Below are 20,501 nucleotides of genomic sequence, written 5' to 3'. Positions count from 1 at the left end.
GCACACGTTTGTCTTCAGTGGTTGTGTCAGCAAGGTGGGCACCCACTGATAGGGTTTTTAGCTCTTTGATGTCTGACAACTGGTCTCTTCTACACCTCGTGGTCAGCAATCGCGCCGGGAAGGTGTGCATCCTGGAATGGCAATTTATTAGAACAAAGTGTTCCTGCATTGAGTAAGTGCTTGAATGGAGGCCCAATGTCCATCTGCTGCCTTAATACCAAACCTCTAAATATATGCACATAGATCTGTTTCCCCACACTCATATAAATATATTTACATATGTACATTGCAGTCTTTGGACTTCTATAAATACCCTTTGTCGCCTAGTTCTTTCCTCCATTTCCATTTACTTTCCTCTTGTCCCACTATCATGCTCAGCCTTCATTTGGGTTTCAGTAATTTCTCTTGGTTACCTTGTCCTTGCTGACTCCCTACCAGGCCACTCACACCCTTCTTGGTAATGATTTTGGATCACTTATTGCTCTTCTGTCCCTTGGTTGGTCAGCACCACCTCCCTGCCCCCTCATCCCCTCTCCCATGTTCCCCCGGAACCATTGGAGCCGTTGTTTTCTCCTCCAGACTCTTCATCTAGTCCACCTTATCTAGATAGATCTGTAGAGATAATAATATGCACCAAAAATCAAGTCATTGCGAGATAGGCAATGAGTGAGAACACAGCTATGACAATAAAAAGGGAGACCAATTACCCATAGAAGAATAAATTAATTAAGAGAAAAAAATTGTAAAAAGAAAGAAAAAACCTATAAATAGATAGAGGTTTGATTTTTTTAATCTCTAAGTGTATCCTTCAGTCAGGTCCAATGGGGTACCATGCTTTGGCCCCAGAGTCTGTCCTTTGTACTCCCTCGGGGCTCCCTGCTCTGCTCCCATGGTTGCTGTGTCGCCCTCTTTTAGTGCATTGCCTCAGTTTCACAGGGTCAGTCTGGGCCAGTCCTGGCCCTGAGTCTCCAGTGTTGTCCCCCTTAGGGCCCTTGGCCATCAAGGGACGATGTGTCTCCTAGTGGGATCAGCCATATTGTCCACTCTGTTCATTGGATGTTCAGAGCGGGGATATCAACCTCCAGGCTTACGGGGCCAAGATGTGTTCCCCTCTCTCTTCCTCCCCCTTCTTTTGCTCTCATTTGTGCTGATTAGACATGCCCCTCTCCCCTAGCTGCAGCTTCAGTGCCGTCCTCTCAAGTTAATTCTTCTGGGGTGAGGGTCAGTTATCCATGTAGCTGGTTTGGGAGCATATATCCTCTTTTAAAGACTGATTTCACTGCTATCTCAGTAGAAAGTATTTTCACTCAGATAACATTTTGTGGTGAATGATTTATGAGTCTTTTTCCATCATATGAAGAGTCCACCAAAATTTGAGCTCATGTAAAATTCTAAGACATTTCATTGTTTTTTCGTTTTCACAACCACAGTAAATAATATTCACTTCCTCTCAGATTTTCTGTAACTAACCACACAGCCTCCAGTTTGCCTTTACTATCTTTCACGTTGTGATACAACCAGATACTCTGCTTTGAGACCAAAGTATTTTCTTTTTCCCTCTTAAAAAAGAACAAAACTTACTGATAGTCATTTTGTCTTCTTTCTAGCCCCTCCGCCCATGTTAATACTTTCAACCTCTTTCTTTCTTTTTTTTTTACAAATGATATCAAGTTCAACCTCTTTCTTAAGGTGGTCTTCATTCACCCTTCCTCATAAACCAACTCATTTCATGCCAGTGTGCCACCCCCAAACGCTACAATTTAATAATTTAATTTGATACACATTTAAAATCAAGGTATAATACTTTAGAGAGATACACCAATTTGAAAAGGCATCAAAGTTAAAAAGGTACATTTTAATTAAGCCTGTAGAAAAGTGGATAGAGTTAACAGAAGCAATTAGCAATTAACATGATAACTTAAAAGTGAAATTATAATCACAAGATGTAACTGTTAACTCTGACCAGTAAATGAGACAATAAAGGTAGAGCAACACAGAAAGTTAAAAAATTCCACAAAAACTGGGGCAAGGAACAAAGTAAACACGGCACCTGTAAGGCTATTTACAAAATGGGAGGTAAGCCTAGTCCACGAATACCCATAAAGTTTTCACTTCTCAGAAATCTGTAACCATCTGAGAAATGATGCCTGCACATCAGTCTTTTCCAAGATCACGTGGCTTAGTAAATCCAATCTGCTCTTCCCTGGAAACCAAACTATTCCAAGAATGAATTAGATTTTCCAACCAGTATAAAAAAATGGTTATTGGAAAGAGACAAAATCAACGCCACCTCAAGGCGGGTGCTGACTGTGGACCAGACCATCGTTTTCTCAGATGTAAGTTCAGGTTGAAGTTGAAGAAAGTGAAAACAAGTCCACAAGAGCCAAATACAACTTTGAATATCACTTACTCATTCTCATTGACTCAATTTTGACTCAAAGCATCACTATGAGATGGAGTAGAAGTGCCCTGGGGTTTCCAAGGCTATAAATCTTTATGAGAGCAGAAAACCTCTCCCTGCCCCCTCAGAGCCACTGGTGGTTTCAAACTGCTAACCTTGCAGTTAGCAAGGTTACCTGGCTTACTCTATGATTCCATCAGGGCTTCTGACCTTGAGTATACCCCACCTAAATTTAGAAAACATCTCAAGCAAATATTTGATACATTGAACTCTAGTTACCGAAGACTTGATGAGTTGTGGGATGACATCAAGATCATTAAACACAAAGAAAGCAAAAGGTCATTAAAAAGACAAGAATGGAAGATAAAAGCGTAAATCAGAAGAGACTGGAATTAGAGTAGCTAAAGCAAATGGAAGAAAAGAAGAAATAGACAATCAATACCCCAAGGTTAGGGAATTGTTGGTCACTGGACTGTGGGTGGATTTGGATCTGTTACTTGAGGGTGCCCAATGAATGGTGACCCGGGACCAACATATATATGCTGTTGTCCTACTCTGTGTGTGGTGACGTGTGTTAGTCTGCCAGGCATACTGTCCCTTCAGGAGTATTACTGAAAGTGTGGCAACCTCTCCACGCCTCATGGCATGTGTCCCTAGTGCCCAGTCACCCACACTTTGAAGATGAGTTAACAATTCATGTGTAGCAGTTGAATAAGAAGTCCTACACATGTATAAAGCCCTCTGCTCGATTATTTTACCATTAGCTAAAACACTGTTAATAGCATTGCCTTAAGCCCCATGGGGATGATATATGATGCACTACAATAAAAAAAACAATGATGTCTCCAAAAATGAAAAAAAAAATGTTATTTTGTCGTCAGGAAAACTGATTCTTTGTTAAAGCTATTTAATATGAATGCTCTTTCCCCAAACTTAAAGTAATTAAGCTTTTAGTCAGAAGAGTAGAGTTTTGGTTATATCAAATAAGTTTATTATCAATGAGTCCTTCATTTTAATTTTTTAAATAGTTTTATTGACATATACTTCACAAACCATACAATTCAGTGATTTAAGAATGCTAAAAAAGTACAATACCATCACAGTTTTAGAAGATTTTCTCATTCTTGTACTCATTATTCTTGGTTCCCCGTATATTTTGATGTTTGAAAGCCTGGTTGTGTTAGTCCAGGCCATACAGAAATAAATCCATTGAAAAAAAATATATAATGTATAAGCCTATTTTTTCAGCACATTTTAAATGTAGTTTTTATGGTAAAGTCAGGTGCCTCAGCTGATACTTGGGTCAGCTTATACTTGAGTATGTACAGTATATGCTTTTTATCAAGAAGTAGTCTTATGTCAAGAAGGTTTCCCACTCGTAAAGGCCAACAAACAGACCCTCAACTACTTATAGGCCTTTCCATTTTTGTCAGTGGCTTTCTTTTAGTTGCTGTTGTTGTTATTGTATTGTTCGTCTTGACTTCGTTATTTATTTGGCTTTGCCACGTTTTTGCACTTATTTTTTTAAGATCATTTTATTGGGGGTTCTCACAATTCTTTTTGCACTTATTAATGTATCTACATGTCCATCTAGATAAGATAGGCGGGATAAATAATTCAGGAATGAAAAGAATGGGACCAATGGTTGGGGGGATATACAGGAGAAGGGGAGGTGGGAGAAAGGAAGGGGAGTGGGGAACCAACTCGAGGAAAAGGGAACAAGTGAACTCACATCAATGGAGAGAAGGGTGTAGGATGCCTAGTAGGGCTTAATCAAGGGCAATGTAGCAGAAAGGAACTACTGAACCCGAATGAAGGCCAAACATGATGGTGGGACAAGAGGGAAGTAAACAGAAATAGAGGAAAGAACAAGGAGGCAAAGGACATTTATAGAGGTATAAATACAGATATGTACATATGTAAATATATATATAATAAGGGGAATATAACTATGTACTCATATCTATATGTTAAGAATTAAGGTTGCAGATGGACATTGGGCCTCAACTCAAGTACTCCCTCCTCAACACAAGAACACTTTGTTTTAACAATCTGGCATTCTGTGATGCTCACCTACCCAACATGATCACTGAAGACAAAATGAGTGCGTAAGTAAATGTGGTGAAGAAAGCTGATGGTGTCCAGCTATCGAAAGATACAGTGTTCAGGTCTTAAAGGCTCGAAGATAAACAAAAGGCCATCTAACTGAGAAGCAACAAAGTCCACATGCGAGAAGCACACCAGCCTGTGTGATCATGAGGTGTTGATGGGATCAGGTACCAGGCACCTAAGACCTAGAACAAAATCATGTCCAAGGTGAATGGGGGAGCGGGGGATGGTGCTTGGAGTAGAGACCCACTACTCATCTGTAGACAATTGAGAGATCTCCCTATAGAGGGATCACAGGGAAGAAATGAGCCAGTCAGGGTGCAGTATAGCACTGATGAAACACACAATTTTCCTCTAGTTCTTTGGTGCTTCCTTTCCCCCGTATCATGACCTCGATTCTACCTTACAAATCAGATTAGACCAGAATATGCAAACATGCACACTGCTACAGACAACACAGGGAATACAGGATAGATAAACTCTCCAGGTTCAACAATGAAAGAGGATTAGGGGAGGGGTGGGGGTAGGAGGAATCCATCACGAGGATGAACGTATAACCCCCTCTCAGGGAGATGAACAATGGAAGCATGGGTGAGGGGTGACGGAGGGTGATATAAGATTTGAAAATAATAATCTATAAATTATTAAGGGTTCATAAGGGAGCGAGGGGGAAGAAATGGGGAGCTGATATCAGGGGCTTAAGTGGGAAGAGAATGCTTTGAAGTTGATGGCAGCATATGTGCAAATGTGCTTGACACACTGGATGAGTGTATGGCTTGTGATAAGAGATGTAAGAGCCCCCAGTAAAGGTATTTAAAAGAAAAAAAAAAAAGGCTGCCCAGCCCAGCCCAACTCAAGTTCATAAGCCCCTCTTCAGACTCATGTAGCCACAGCAGTGTTGCAGAAAGGTGATGCAGAATGCAGAAAGATCACAGGCTGGTGGGTGCAGCGCAGCCGGAATCCAAAGCCAGTGAAGACAGCAGAATTCTGACAGTTCTCTGGGTTAGGTGGCCCACACTGGGCTGTTCCTGGGAGCAGGCATTCTCAAAGCCAGAAGACAAAGGGGCAGAGAGAGAGGGAGGTTCCTGCTTTCTTCTTTATACAAAGGCCACACCCTAAAAGAAGGTGTCATCAGATTGTCAGTCTGGATTCCACCCCTATACTTTCATACATATTCAAATTGACATAAAATTGAACAGCCACACTGATAATTGAGCAAATTCTGACTTTTAGTGACCTCATAATATAGAGTAGAAACTGCTTGGTAGGATTTCTGAGATTGTAAAACTCAGCGGAAGCAGTCTGGTTGATCTTTGGCCAGTTGCCTTTTGGCTCAAATTGCTCACATGTTGGTTAGAAACCTAGCGCTCTGCTTACTCAGCTATTGGGTTTATTTCTACTTAGGCTGTAAATACTAGAATTAACTCTATTCACTTGCATATCTGAAGTAGCTCAGCCTGAGCAGAGTGGGAAAAGTATATCCTTTTTTGTTTCTTAAATGAAAAAATATTTTTTGATATTTAATTCAAGTACTTGTATGTTCTAAAAATCTGTCAAAATGAAGCATTAAATTATCCACACTATTTATTTATTCATAAGCATATATGTGTTATAAAATCAAAAGAATTCTTTTAAAAATGTACACTTTTTTCTAATTGTAATACCATCCAGAGATAAAAATTAGAATTAAAAAAATAAATTTATTACCATATAAAGACCTTGTTCTACAATCAAATAATTAATAGGTTTTTAAAATAGTCCATTCTTTAAAAGAACAGTTGTGTTGGACAGGGTTCTCTAGAGAGACAAACCAGATAGCTAGTAATTATATATAAATATAAAGATATATATATAATACAAGAAATGAACCTTTAAATTATATACAGATAGATGATACAAGAAATTAACAGTTAAATTATAAAGCAGTGAGACACTAGCAGTCCTTTAAGGCCTGAGAGTCACCAGTTGCCAGTCCCTTTCTGTTGAGAGAGCTGGGCTATATCTACCCAGGCAGCAAACAGCAAGGCAGGTCTCCAACTGTCATCAACTGTCGGTCCCCAGCTCCAGAGATGAACATTCCAATCGTGTGGGGCTTAAAGGGACCTCAACTTAAACAGCGACACAGTCCACAGGCTAGGCATCCCACAGGTAGTGTACCCCTTTAAACTGAGACACAGAACAAGCAAGGGCGAGGCTCACCGAGCCATTTATCCCTCTGCCCTTCAGTTAATCCTACTTGTGTTTATCGGCCAGGCTGGCACAATAAACTATCGCAACAGTCTAATTAAAAATCACAAAAACTGAGAAGATAAAAAAGGAAACCCCAAATAGAATACTCTTTAAGATCTATCTATTCTCAGGCCTTGTTTCATATCTTCTCTGAATTAGCCGAGATTTCTGGCAACTCCCTCTCACTATACTGATGCAACTGTTGTTCAGTGATCTTCAGCAAAATTTTACTTGCATGTGATATTAATGATACTTTTCTGTAATTTGAGCATTCTGTTCGGTCATTTATCTTTGGAATGGGTACAAAGGCAAATCTCTTTTAGTCTAGTCAGCAATTAGAACAGTGCATCGAGCCCTATGAAGGTACATCAATTCTATTCAACATTGTACTTAATGGTATAGAAAAAGTAGATGAAAACCATCAGGATTGGAAAGGTTGTAGTTGTTGTTAGGTACCCTAGCTAGGGTCTGTTCTGGCACACAGCGACCCTGTACACAACAGAATGGACACTGTGCAATACTGCGCCATGCTCACAATTGTTCCTATGCCCAGGTCCATCATTGCAGCCACTGTGTCAGTCCATCTTCCTCTTTTTCGCAGCCCCTCCACTTTAACAAGCATGATGGCCTTCACCAGGGACTGCTATCTCCTGAAAATGTGGCCAAAGTATGTAAGACAAAGTCTTGCCATCCTTAACCTCTAAGGCGCACTCTGGCCCTACTTCTGCAAAGACATCATTGATTTTTCCTTTTAGCAGTCCATGGTATTTTCCTTATTCAGTGTCCAACTTTCACATGCATGTGAGGCTATTGAAAAAAATACCATGACTTGGGTCAGGTGCACCTGAGTTCTCAAAGTAACACCTTTACATTTCAGTACTCTAAAGAGGTCTTGTGCAGCAGATTTACATAATGCAGTGTGTCTTTTGAGTTCTTTTTATCGTTTTATTAGGAACTCATACAACTGTTATTACAATCCATACATACATCAATTGTGTAAAGCACATCTGTACATTCATTGCCCTCATCAATCTCAGAACATTTGCTCGCCACCTAAGCCCCGGGCATCAGCTCCTCATTTTTCCCCTCCCTCCCCACTCTCCACTCTCTCATGAGCCCTTGATAATTTGTAAATTATGATTTTGTCATATCTTGCCCTTTCTGACGTCTCCCTTCACCCATTTTTCTGTTGTCTGTCCCCCCAGTAGGTCCTTGTAATCTGTTCCCCATTCCCAACCTACCCTCCCTCCACCTTCCCAGTATCGCCACTCACAGCACTGGTCCTGAAGGGATCATCCGTCCTGGATTCCCTTTGTTTCCAGTTCCTGTCTGGACCAGAGTCCATGCTATGGTTCAGCCATATTTATAAGGTAGAATTGGGATCATGACAGTGGGGTGGGGGCTGTGTAGGAAGCATTTAGGAACTAGAGGAAAGTTGTATGTTTCATCGTTGCTACATCACACCCTGACTGGCTCGTCTCCTCCCCAAGACCCATCTGTAAGGGGATGTCCAGTGGCTTACAAGTGGGCTTTGGATCTCCACTCCGCACTCCCCTCCTCATTCACAATGATACGATTTTTTGTTCTGATGATGCCTGATACTTGGTCCCTTTGACACCTCGTGATTGCACAGACTGGTGTGTTCTTCCATGTGGGCTTTATTACTTCTGAGCTAGATGGCCGCTTGTTTACCTAGTCTTTTGAGTTCTTAACTGTTGCTTCTTTGAGCATTGATTGTGGTTCCACGTAGGACAAAATGCTAACTCTTGGTCCAGTTGTGAGGACTTTGAACTTCTTTCATTCAGTTGTAATCCATAGGTAGTCTACAATCCTTGATCTTTATTAGCAAGTGCTTCAAGTCCTCCTCACTTCCAGTCAGCAAGGTTGTGTCATCTGCATATCTCAGGTTGTTAATAAGCCTTCCTCCAGTCCTGAGGCTGAATTCTTCTTTATATAATCCAGCTTGTCTGATGATTTGCTCAGAATACAGATTGAATCCGTGTGGTGAGTGGTTACAACCTCAGAGACACACTTTTCCTCTTCTGTTTGCACAACTGCTTCTTGATTCAGAGGAACACAGTGAAGTGTTCTGGAATGCCCATTCTTCGCCAGGCTATCTATGGTTTGTTATGATCCTCACAGTTGAGTACCTTGGCTTAGTCAATAAAAAACACAAGTAGATGTCTTTCTTGTGTTTCCTACTTTCAATAAAGATCTGCCTGACATCAGCAGTGATATCCCTTGTTCTACATTCTCTTCTGAATCCATCCAGAACTTTTTTCAGCTCTTTGTCAATACCTTTGCAACCATTGTTGAATGATCTTCAGCAAAATTTTACTTGCATGTGATATCACTGATATTCTTCTGTAGTTTGAGCGTTGTTTGGGGTCACCTTTAATTGGGGTGGATACAAATATGGCCAGTTAGTTGGCCCAGTAGCGGTCTTCCAAATTTCTGGCACAGATGAGTGAGTGCTTCCAGTGCTCCATCAGTTTTGAAACATTTCAATTGGTATTCCATCCATTCCTGGAGCCTTGATTTTGGCTAATGCTTTCAGTGAATCTTGGACTTGTTCCTGTATCACCAGTGGTTTTTGCGCATATTTGACCTCCTGTAATGGTGGAAATGTCTACTCGTTCTTTTTGGTACAGTGACTGTATTCTGTCTATCTTGTTTCATACTTCCTGCATCATTGAATATTTTCCCAATCATAAAATATTGCAACTCGAGGTTTGAATTTTTTTCTTGTGTTCTTTCAGCTTCAGATATGCTGAGTGTGTTCTTCCCTTTTGTTTTTCTAACTCCAGGTCTTTGAATGTCTGTGTAGCAAATTTGTGAAGAGCTATAACAAACCATTTGTAGTTATGTATTGAGCAAGTTTTCTTGATGGAAGATTGCTACTACACCCAACATTGGTCATTAGGAATAGAATTTTTATTTATAAGACTTTTATGCTACTACTAGTAGTCAGAGGAAGGAGTGCTGGCAGGAGCTCAGAAGAGAAACACCTGCCTCACCCACTGTTCTGCCCACTTGCCCGCCTTACAAAGCCCTGGACTCCTCACCCAAAGCCGTGTCCTATGCCTTGCCTGTCTGTGAAAATCTTTCAAACTTAAACCTGTATCCCAACCATGATCCAGTGCTGCACATATCTTCCTTTGGGGTCTCTAAAACCAATAAGACGAAATAGTAAACAAAAGAAGAGCTGCTTAACAAACCCCAAATATATATGTATACGGCCACTGTCCAAAAGGACATAAAGTGACATACCTGTACATGGAAAGTACCTCCATTAATTTACCCAGTGTACTACCGATGGACATAAAGGCTGTTTTCAGTTTGGGGCTGTTACAAATAAAACAGCTGTGAACCTCCTTAGACATGCCTTTTAGTAAACATAAGTGGATAGTTTTATTGATCATATAGTTGACCCCTGAACAGTAAGATGTGAACTGCACAGGTACACTTACATGTGGATTTTTAAAAAAAAAAACACCCTTTAACGCTGATCATCTCTCTCTGAGTAATAAATTGCATATTGTCATAAAAAGTGATCTCATAGTTCTCGCATATTTGTCATCATGATTAGTGCTATAATTTAAACCTTGAATCATAACAGGGGACCCATATGAAGCGCCACTGGAAGTGTTCCCAAGAAGTAGAGAAAGTCATAAGAAAAAGCTTACTGTTTGATGTGGACTCTAGGTTTCATGTCTATAGTTGTGGTTGCCGGCCACCTCATGATAAATTAGCTTAGCATGATTACTAATAAAAAACAAAAGGAAATTAGACTGTAATTGTAGCTATACCAGCAAACACAAAGACTTTGCATTTTGAGAGAAATACCTTTTTGTATTAAAAATGCTATTATTGGGAGCAGGGAGGGAGTGGGGGAAGAAAAATGAGGAACTGATTCCAGGAACCCAAGCGGAAAGCGAGTGTTTTGAGAATGATGAGGGCAATGAATGTATAAATGTGCTTTACACAATTGATGTTTGTGTGGATTGTGAGAAGAGTTGTATGAGCCCTAATAAAATGAGTAAAATAAATTAAATAAAAAATAAATAAAAATGTAACTATTATATGGCTGCAGTATATGATACATGTAACATACAAAATATGGTGTTAATCAATGGTTTATGTTATTGGCAAGACTGTTAGTCAACATATGGTTATTAGTAATAAATACAAGGTCAACTGGAAGTGAGCTTTTGTAAGGTTTTAGTATGTTTGCACAATATCCAAATCACATATTTCACAGAATCTATTGTGAACATTAAGCAATGCATAACTTTAATAGAGCAAAATACTGGTAGAATCTCAGGAGCATAATAAAGATTGCATAAAAATTAAATTTAAAAGTATATGGTTCAATTTGTATAAAATTTAAAAATACACAAGGCTAATTCATGTAAATAAATGTTAAGGTAATGGACACCTATATGAGCTGTAGTTAATTAACATGGCCTTTCTAACCACAATTCTTTATGTGATGTATTCTAATTCTGGGCTCTGGCTATGACTATAATTCCATTTTGGAGGGATTTCTCTGCTATACTAATGGACAGGATTAAGGTGAGATTAAATCTTGAATTTGTAGAGCGTATGAACCAAGAAACCCTTTGTTTTCTTGGGGATGCAGTCTGCTAAAAGACAAAAACCAAACCTTCATCAGAGCCATTCCTCTGTATATCAGAGCCATCGCTAACACTAAGAGAAAACCCAGGATCAGAGTGTCTTGGGGGTCTCTGTCTGCAGTAGCAGAGGTCAAAACTAGAGGCACCAGAGACTGTGGCACAGACTATGGGACAGAGCAAAGGAGCCAGGCCGAGACCAGAGGCTGAAGCAAGGGAACCATGAGACAGAACAGAGGAGCAGTGCTGAGATTATGGGACTGTGAAACAGGTGGACTTCCTGATCCACAGACGCCCAGGGTCCACATGGCAGCCCAACTTGTAACCCACTACGCCACCAGGGCTCCTCTCAAAACAGCTTTAGTTGTATAAAAGTGATGGTATTAGTAGTAGCCTTAGACCTTGTCTTACTTCAGAGGGAGTAATGTCAAGGATCTTTCCAAAGCTAATTTCTTGAGGTGTAGATCTCATATCCTTCTCTTACCAATTCTGACACCAGCCATCATTTCTATGGCTTAAAAATTTTCTTTCTTTCTGTTTGTAGCATACTTATAGTTAAGTGGTTTTTTAAGGAAAAAGGATACAATTCAGGATGATGATTAACTCAGGGATCAGAATCAGTAAGCATATAGGTAAAGTCCCTCTTCTTCAGTTCAGGGACTAATTAACAACAATGACAACCAGGTTGTTTGATTACTGTCATTTTATGGTATATTTTGAAATCAAGAGGTAAGTTATCCTGGTTGATTCTTTCAGATTACTGTTGCTACTAGGGGTTCCATTGCCATTCGGTATAAGTTTTAGGTCTGTCTTTTCCATTTCAGCCAAAAAAATAAGATTGTTGGCATTTTGATGAAATAGTGATGTGGGTTTTTGTAGATGCCTCATATCATGATGCAGAAATTCTCTTCTATTCCTATGCATTTGAATGTTAATGCATATTGAATTTTGCCAAATTCATTGATCATAGTTTTTAAAACCCTTTATTAACTTGATACATTATACTGTTTTTGTATGATGAAGCAACTTTGCTTTCCTAGGATGAATCTCACTTGATAATGATATATAATCATTTTCATTTGTTCTGGATTTATTGAATATTTTTGGATCAATATTCATATCTATATGTATAAAGGATTTTGGTTTATAGTTTTCTTTTTGCTTTAAAAATCATTTTATTGGGGGTTCTTACAGCTCTTTTTTAAAAAAACATTTTATTAGGGACTCATACATCTCTTATCACAATCCATACATATATCAATTGTGTAAAGCACAGGGTAATAGTAGCCTCAGAATGAGCTGGGAAGTGTTTTTCTTCTTTTCCGATTTTGTGAGGAATAGTGGAACATTAGATGTTAATTCTTTAAATGTTTGGAACCATTCTGCCCTTGACTCTCATATTTGTGCAAAGTTTCTCATTTCTTACTTCATCTCTTTGCTTTTTATAAATCTATTCAGATTTTCTCTGTCTTGTTGGGTAAGTTTTGGTAGTTTGCGTTTCTTGTAAGAATTTGTCCATTTCATCTAGGTAACCTAATTTGTTGGTATAGAGCTATTTATAGTATGCCCTTAAATATTTTATTGGCACTATGTCTCTTCTTTCAAGCTTAATATTGGTTATTTGTGTGTCTTCCTTTTTCTTGGTTAGTTAGCTGTTGAGTTGGCCTGAGTCATTTTCTATAGCTGCTTGCACGAAGAAGAGCCGCCATGGTGAGCTTCACTGCTTAGCCTCAGACCAACCTGCTTACAGTATTAACCCTTGACAGTTATCAGTGAACTTGAATCTGGGGAGAAGTCTCAGTGACTTAACTGACAAGAGAACCTAACTGTGCCTGAACACATAATAGTGTTTATGCAGAACACTTTGGGCTGGAATTTTGTTTGTGCGGAGGGTGCATACATGATCAGCTTCTAATAAAAATCCTGGGTGCTACCTGTAATGAGTTTCCCAGGAGATAACATTTCACATGCGTGTCACAGACTGCTGCTGGGGGAATGAAGCATATTGTATCTTACTCAACTACAAGAGGACTTTGGAATTTTGCACCTGATTTCCCCAAAACTTCATTTGATATGCTTTCCCCGTCTGCTGATTCTTGTTTATAACCTTTCACGGTAATAAGTCGCAGTTGTTAGTCTTATGAGTCCTCCTAGCAAATAATTAACCTGGAATCTTGAAAACTCCCAACATTTGACTATAACATATTACCACAAGCCTGGTCACTCAAAATATTAAATTTGGCAGTCAGAAGTCGAGATGCGTCTCAGTGAGCTAAAGTCAGGGTGTCAGTAGTGCTGTGCTCCTTCTGGTGGTTCGGCAGAAGTCCTCTTCCCCCACCTTTTCCTCCCTTTTTGGCCTTGTGTCCCAATCCCCCCCCAACCCCCTTCTAGCAGCTCCCTGTAGAGAGAGAACCCTGGTGCCATAATGGGCTGCGCTACGTGTTGGACTGCTGACCACAAGGTCAGTGATTCACATTCGCCAGCCTCTCCACAGAACCATGTGGTTTTCTGCTTCCCTTACCAGTTATGGTCTTGAAAACTCACAGGGGGCAGTTCTGCCTAGGCCTGTAGGTCACTATAAGTTGGAATCGACAGAATGGCAGTGAGTTTGAGCAGCTGCCGGTATTCCTTGGCCCATCGCCTCCTTTCATATTCAAGGCCAGAAGTGGCATGTTGAGTTTCATACCACATCACTGGGACACTACATCTCCTGCATCTTTCTTTCCATTATGTTGAGCCTGCCAGGTTAACCCAGAATAAGCTTCCCATCTCAAATTAGTCACATCTGCCAAGTTGTTTGTTTGCTTTGGCCATGTAAGACAGTATACAAAGGTAAGTAGAAATGTATTGCTGCAAACTCATAAAAATTTTTATTTAACAAAGTTATCAAAGTGTGAAGCTATTTTTTGTCTACATGTGCTCCATCAAGGTCTGTACTCTTCTGAAAGTGGTTTCCATCTCTCTGCACTGTCCTCACATTTTCTGTGGGAGAAAGGCGAGGCTTTCTGTTCTCATGGCTCAATGGTTACGTGGTAGCAGTTTGAAATCATCAGCTGCTCTGAGGGAGCAATATGGGCTCTCTACTCACCATAAGAATTAGTCTCAGAAACTCGCAGGTGCAGCTCTGCTCTCTTCCAAAGAATTGCTGAGTTAGAATCAACTCAGCGACAGTGAGTGACTTTGTGTGTGTGTGTGTGTGTGTGTGTGTGTGTGTTTCAAGGTACCTTTAAGGGCTAAGACAAATATACTACTGAGAGAACATGTCTCCAGTCATCCAATGATCACAGGGGCAGGTTTTAACATGGTGTTGTGTTTTTTTTTTAATAAAGTCATGCATGTATGAACTGTAACCTCAGTACCAGTACTTTTTTTTTTTTTTAACAATTTATTGGGGCTCATACAATTCTTATCACAGTTCATACATATATATACATCAATTGTATAAAGCACATCTGTACAGTCTTTGCCCTAATCATTTTTTTCTCCTCTTTAGTACCAGTACTTTTTTGACTTACTTTTGTATTTAGAGAGTCTAGGAATTAGGGGGTGAACATCTTTGGGGGAGGGCATGGTTTTTGCCTACCACAATCAGATACAAAATACCATTACAGCAAATATGCACAGTGTTTTTAATTGATGTATATTTGAGTGAACCTATAAGGTCCTTTTATTTCAGCCCCAACGTGGTCCTTTTGGTATTTGTTGTAGGGCAGTGTTTGCTTATTTAGGGATACTTAGTTTCTCTAGTTTTGGAGTATACTGTTGCTGTTGTAAAATTCTTGGGCAGTCTTTTACTTTCAGTACTTTGAAATATGGCATCCCACTGCCTCTAGTCTCCTTGTTTCTGGTGAGAAATTAGTTGTTAAACTTATTGAGGCGTCTTGTTCCTGATGAGTCACTTTCAATTGAAGAGTCTTTGTCTTTTGGTGGTTTCAGTAGGATCTGTCTCTGGGTCAGAAAGTACTCAAATGGCACCTAACAACCAAAGTGCAGGTCACGTTGAGGTTATCATAGTTGGAGTTGACTGAGCTCTCTTGATTTGTAGATTAATATGTTTCACCAGTTGAGAGAGTTTTTTGCCATATTCTTTCTGCTTTCCTTTTCCTTCCGGATTCACATTTAACATGTGTTCACATGCCTAATGATGTCAGTTACTGCTTTACAACTCCAGGATTTCTATTTGGTTTCTTTTTATAATTTATTTCCTTATTGATGTTTGGTGAGATAGTATAATGTGTTTCTTTCATTCTTTAGATAAGATTTGCTGTTTTCAACCTTTAGAAAATATTTGAGCTTTTAAAAGCATGGTTAAAATAGCTGATTTAAAGTTTTTGTCGAATATGCCCAACATTTGGACCTTTGCAGAATCAGTTTTTGTTGGCTCCTTTTTAATTTTAATTTTCAATTTTCTTTGCATACCTCAACATTTTCCCAGAAAAGTAGACATTTAAAATTATTGCATTGTGTCAGCTGTGGAAATCAGAATTTCCCTTCTCTTAGAGCTTTTGCTTATAGTTGTTTGTTTATTTACTTAGTAACTTTTCTGAACTAACTACACAGTCTGTTTTTGGTTGTGTCTGGCCACTAAACACTCTGCTTAATGGTCAGATAATGATTGAACAGAGATTTATTTAGATACCTGGAACTAGTAAATCTCTGTCTTTGTTGAGTGGCTTTGAATGTGTGTTAAGAGTGTGCTTTCAGCACTCACCCTGTCATCTTTTTCTCCATTACCCTTCCCTTTCTACTTGTTCAAGGTTTTAAAGTTAACCATAGGTAAAACCTTTGACTCTCAGATCTTTCCTGAGACTGTTAAAGCTTTGGACATTTACCCAGTCTTTTAAATTCCCAAGACTCTGTTGGAACCTTTCAAAGCTACCTATAGAAATCTAGTTCCACACCTTCATTCTTTAAATTTTTTATTATTGTATTGTTTGCTCCACCCGTTCCCTCTGCCTCAGATGGTCCAAATGTGCAACTATTGTACCTGATCCTTTACAGTAAGTGTTTTACATGAGGAGAGCTCTGAGTTAAATTAAATAATAATAGACCTGCAAGTATTATCTTCCAAAGAATTGCTACATAGGTGAAACATAAGGTGGCTTGTGGGGAAATACAGTTTTGAAGGGTTCTAACACCATTTTGCCCACTTCATTGGCTGCCTGGCTGCTTGTTTTCATGACTGTGGCTGTTGATTTTTAAGGCTATTTTGGAGCTGGGCAGGAGGGACAGTAGGAACAGGGAAGGTCAAAACACCCCAAGGTCGTCTTTACTGAGATTCTTGACTATACATTCCCTGGATGGAGGTAAGCCTGTTTAATTACAGAGTTTTGAAAAAGTTGATTCTGACAATATTTGCTTTTGTGGAAGAAAGAGTTCTTTGTTTTGCTATTTTTTTCTTTCTTTTTTTAAAAAAATCGTTTTATTAGGGGTTCATACAATTCTTACCACAATCCATACATCTGTCAATTGTGTAAAGCACTTTTGTACATTCATTGCCCTCATTATTCTCAAAACATTTGCTCTCCACGTAAGTCCCTGGCATCAGCTCCTCATTTTCCCCCTCCCTCTCTGCTCTCCCTCCCTCATGAGCCCTTGATAATTTATAGATTATTATTTTGTTATATCCTGATCTGTCCAATGTCTCCCTTCACCCACTTTTCTGTTGTCCGTCCCCCAGGGAAGAGGTCACATGTAGATCCTTGTAATCGGTTCCCCCTTTCCAACCCACCCTCCCTCTACCCTCCCAGTATTGCCACTCACACCACTGGTCCCGAAGAGACCATCCGTCCTGGATTCCCTGTGTTTCCAGTTCCTGTCTGTACCAGTGTACATCCTCTGGTCTAGCCAGACTTGCAAGGTAGAATTGGGATCATGATAGTGTGATAGTGGGAAGAGGGGGTGGGGCGGAGGGAAGCATTTAAGAACTAGAAGAAAGTTGTATGTTTCATCGTTGCTGCATTGCACCCTAACTGTCTCGTCTCCTCCCCGAGACCCTCTGTAACGGGATATCCAGTGACCTACAACTGGGCTTTGGGTCTCCACTCCGTACTCCCCACCCTCATTCGCTTTGATAAGATTTTTTGTTCTGATGATGCCTGATACCTGATTCCTTTGACACCTCGTGATTACACAGGCTGGTGTGCTTCTTCCATGTGGGGTTTGTTGCTTCTGAGCTAGATGGCCGCTTGTTTACCTTCAAACCTTTAAGACCCCAGACGCTATATCTTTTGATAGCTGGGCACCATCAGCTTTCTTCACCACATTTGCTTATTCACCCGCTTTGTCTTCAACCGTTGTGTCGGAAGGTGAGCATCATAGAATGCCAATTTAAGAGAAGAAAGTATTCTTGCATTGAGGGAGTACTTGAGTGGAGGCCCAGTGTCCTTCTGCTACCTTAATACTAAACCTGTAAGTATATGCACAGAGATCTATTTCCCAATCTTCATATATAAATATATTTTCATGTGTACATTTTGCTATTATATTAGTCTCCTAAGTATGATATGCTTCACTCATCTTAATACCTGCCATCATCCATAGGAGTTTGACAATTACTGTACTTCTTTTGGCAAGATTCTTTTTTGTTGTTGTTAATCAGTCATTTTATTGAGGGCTCTTACAGCTCTTATAATAATCCATGCATCAGTTGTATCAAGCACATTTGTAAATATGTTTTCATCATCATTTTCAAAACATTTTCTCTCTACTTGAGCCCTTGGTATCAGCTCCTCTTTCCCCCCTTTCCTCCCCTACCTTCCCATACTTGTGGACCCTTGATAATTTATAAATCATGTTTGTTTTCATATTTTACACCATCTGTGTCCCTTCATCTACGTTTCTGTTGTTTGTCTTCTGGGGTGTGTGTGCGTATGTTACACGTCGATCATTGTGATTGGCTCTCCCTTTCCCCCCTTCTTCCCTCACCTACCCGCTACCCACATGTTATTGCTACTCTCATTGTTGGTCTTGAGGGGGTTTATCTGTCCTGGATTCCGTGTGTCAAGAGCTCTTCTCTGTACCCTGTACATGCACTAGTCTAGCCAGATTTGTAGGATAGAACCGGAGTCTTGATAGTGGTGTGTGTGTGTGTGTGTGTGGAGCATTAAAGACCTAGAGGAATGTGTTTTGTCGGAGCTATACTGTACCCTAGTTGACTTTTCCTTTCCTAGTGACCCTTCTGGGAGGGGATGCCCACTTGTCTGTAGATGGGCTTTGCGTTTCCATTCTCACTCCCCTTGTTTGCATTGGAATGCTCGTTTGTTTTTTGACACCTCATGATCAAACAGGCTGGAGTGCTTCTTCCATGTGGGCTTTGTTGCTTCCCTGCTAGAAGGATTCTTATTTAAACATCAAGCCTTTAAGACCCCAGACACTGTATCTCATAATAGCCAGGCACCACCAGCTTTCTTCACCACATTAGGTTACGCACCGATTTTGCCTTCAGCGATTGTGTTGGGAAGGTGAGCATCACCTTGGCAAGATTTTGGCAAGATTCTTGACTCTTAAGGACTTCTAGACTACACAAGAGGAACCCCGGTGGCACAATGGTTAAAGCTCCTAATTGCTAACCAAATCTTGGTGGTTCAAACCCACCAGCCCCTTTGTAGGGAAAAGATATGGCAGCCTGCTTCTGTAGAAAGTTTACAACCATGAATCCTATTGTATAGTTCTATGCTGCCTTTGGGGCTGCTATTAATTAGAATCAACTTTATGACAATGGATTTGATTTGCTTCTGGTTAAATGGGTAGGAATCTGGAAAAGACTGAATTAAACTTCCATAAAATAAAAATGATTTTGAGTTCATCCTTATGAGTTGCATATCTGGAAAAAATAAAACCCTTCCACTAGCAAAATATCATGTTATATAGTAGTCATTAGTGTTATTCTTACCTACTTTTTGTTTTAATACCTCTTCTCTCCTTTTCTCCTAGTAATAAATTTATCTTTTTAATCCCTAAGGTAACAGAGAATGCTGATGGGAGAACCATCGCCATAATTTTCAAATTGTCCAGCTGGTTGCCATGATGGGTGAGTTCAAGCTGGAAACATTTTTAGCTATATTTAAAAGGTAGAATGGGAGGAGAAGCTTATTCTCTATTAGGTGTGCATGACAAATCTTCACATAAATAAATTTCATATATTAAATTTGTGTAATGTTTTATATTTAGGTACATACTAGATGTTTAATTAAAGCAATTAGATAACTGAGTTAAATGGAAAGAATTTTATGAAGGACATAGTAGGGAATTTCAAAAGAAACTATTAAGAATAACTGTTTTTTTATTTTATTTTTTCACAAGAGAAAAGCTTGTAGTTAGTTCAGGGATCGTTTGCTGGCCCTTAGGAGCGCCTTCCAGTTCAGTCTGTTGGGGCACCACGCCCTGGCCCCAAAGTCCACTTTCAGCATTCCCTGGGGACCTTGCCACTCCATTCCCTTGCTGTTCCACTGCACTCCCCCAGGGATTTGCCTTGGTGTGGTGGGATCAGGTCAGGTGCAACTCCCACACTGTGTCTCCGGTGCTGTCCCCTGTATCGCCCTTAGTCACTGAGGGGCATCATTTCTCATAGTGGGGTCAGCCATGTTGTTCTCTCTGTGGACTAGCTGCTCTACTCAGGAACATCCTCCTCACGCCTGGTGGGCCAGGCTGTGTTCCACTCTCTCCTCCTGCCCCTTCATCTGCTCCCGTGTGCTCTGATCAGATATGTCCATCTCCCGGAGCTGCAGAGTCAATGTCGTCCTTTGGAACAAATTCTTTTCGGGGGGTGGGGAATAACTGGTTTTTCTTAGAGTAGTAAATCACTTGATAAAGAACCTTGACTTGTAAAGAATGAATAAATGCTGAGAAATGAATTGACGTAGTGAATCAACAATCTAACAATACAGGCAGGATAAATAAAATATGTTCATAACAAAAGAGAGCAGTAATGTGGCAGCCAGACCACATTAAAAAGATGTGTTTTATAACTCTTGTGGATATCCAGTGTTATCCATCATAATGCCAATGGATAGGGAAAATAAAGTACAGGAATTGGTTGTGTGTGTTTAGTTCACATATCATCTTATTTCCTTTTTTTCCTCTTTCATTTTTCCTTTTCTCCTTTTTTGGGTTGAGGATTATAATGT

General features: G+C 39.9%; 1 protein-coding gene across 1 annotated transcript in view; it reads left to right on the top strand.

The window, feature by feature from the left end:
• MAP3K2 (mitogen-activated protein kinase kinase kinase 2) overlaps positions 1 to 20,501 on the top strand; it is a 124,337-nt gene that overhangs the window by 32,559 nt on the left and 71,277 nt on the right. Inside the window, exon 2 of the mRNA XM_075529923.1 lies at positions 19,337 to 19,405. Coding sequence (XP_075386038.1) covers positions 19,399 to 19,405 — 7 coding nt within the window. The 5' untranslated portion in view covers positions 19,337 to 19,398. The remainder of the gene's footprint in view (positions 1 to 19,336; positions 19,406 to 20,501) is intronic.

This window comes from Tenrec ecaudatus, chromosome 13 (genome assembly GCF_050624435.1).
Source record: "Tenrec ecaudatus isolate mTenEca1 chromosome 13, mTenEca1.hap1, whole genome shotgun sequence".
NCBI lineage: Eukaryota > Metazoa > Chordata > Mammalia > Afrosoricida > Tenrecidae > Tenrec > Tenrec ecaudatus.
This window is presented reverse-complemented; position numbering and strand designations above follow the sequence as displayed.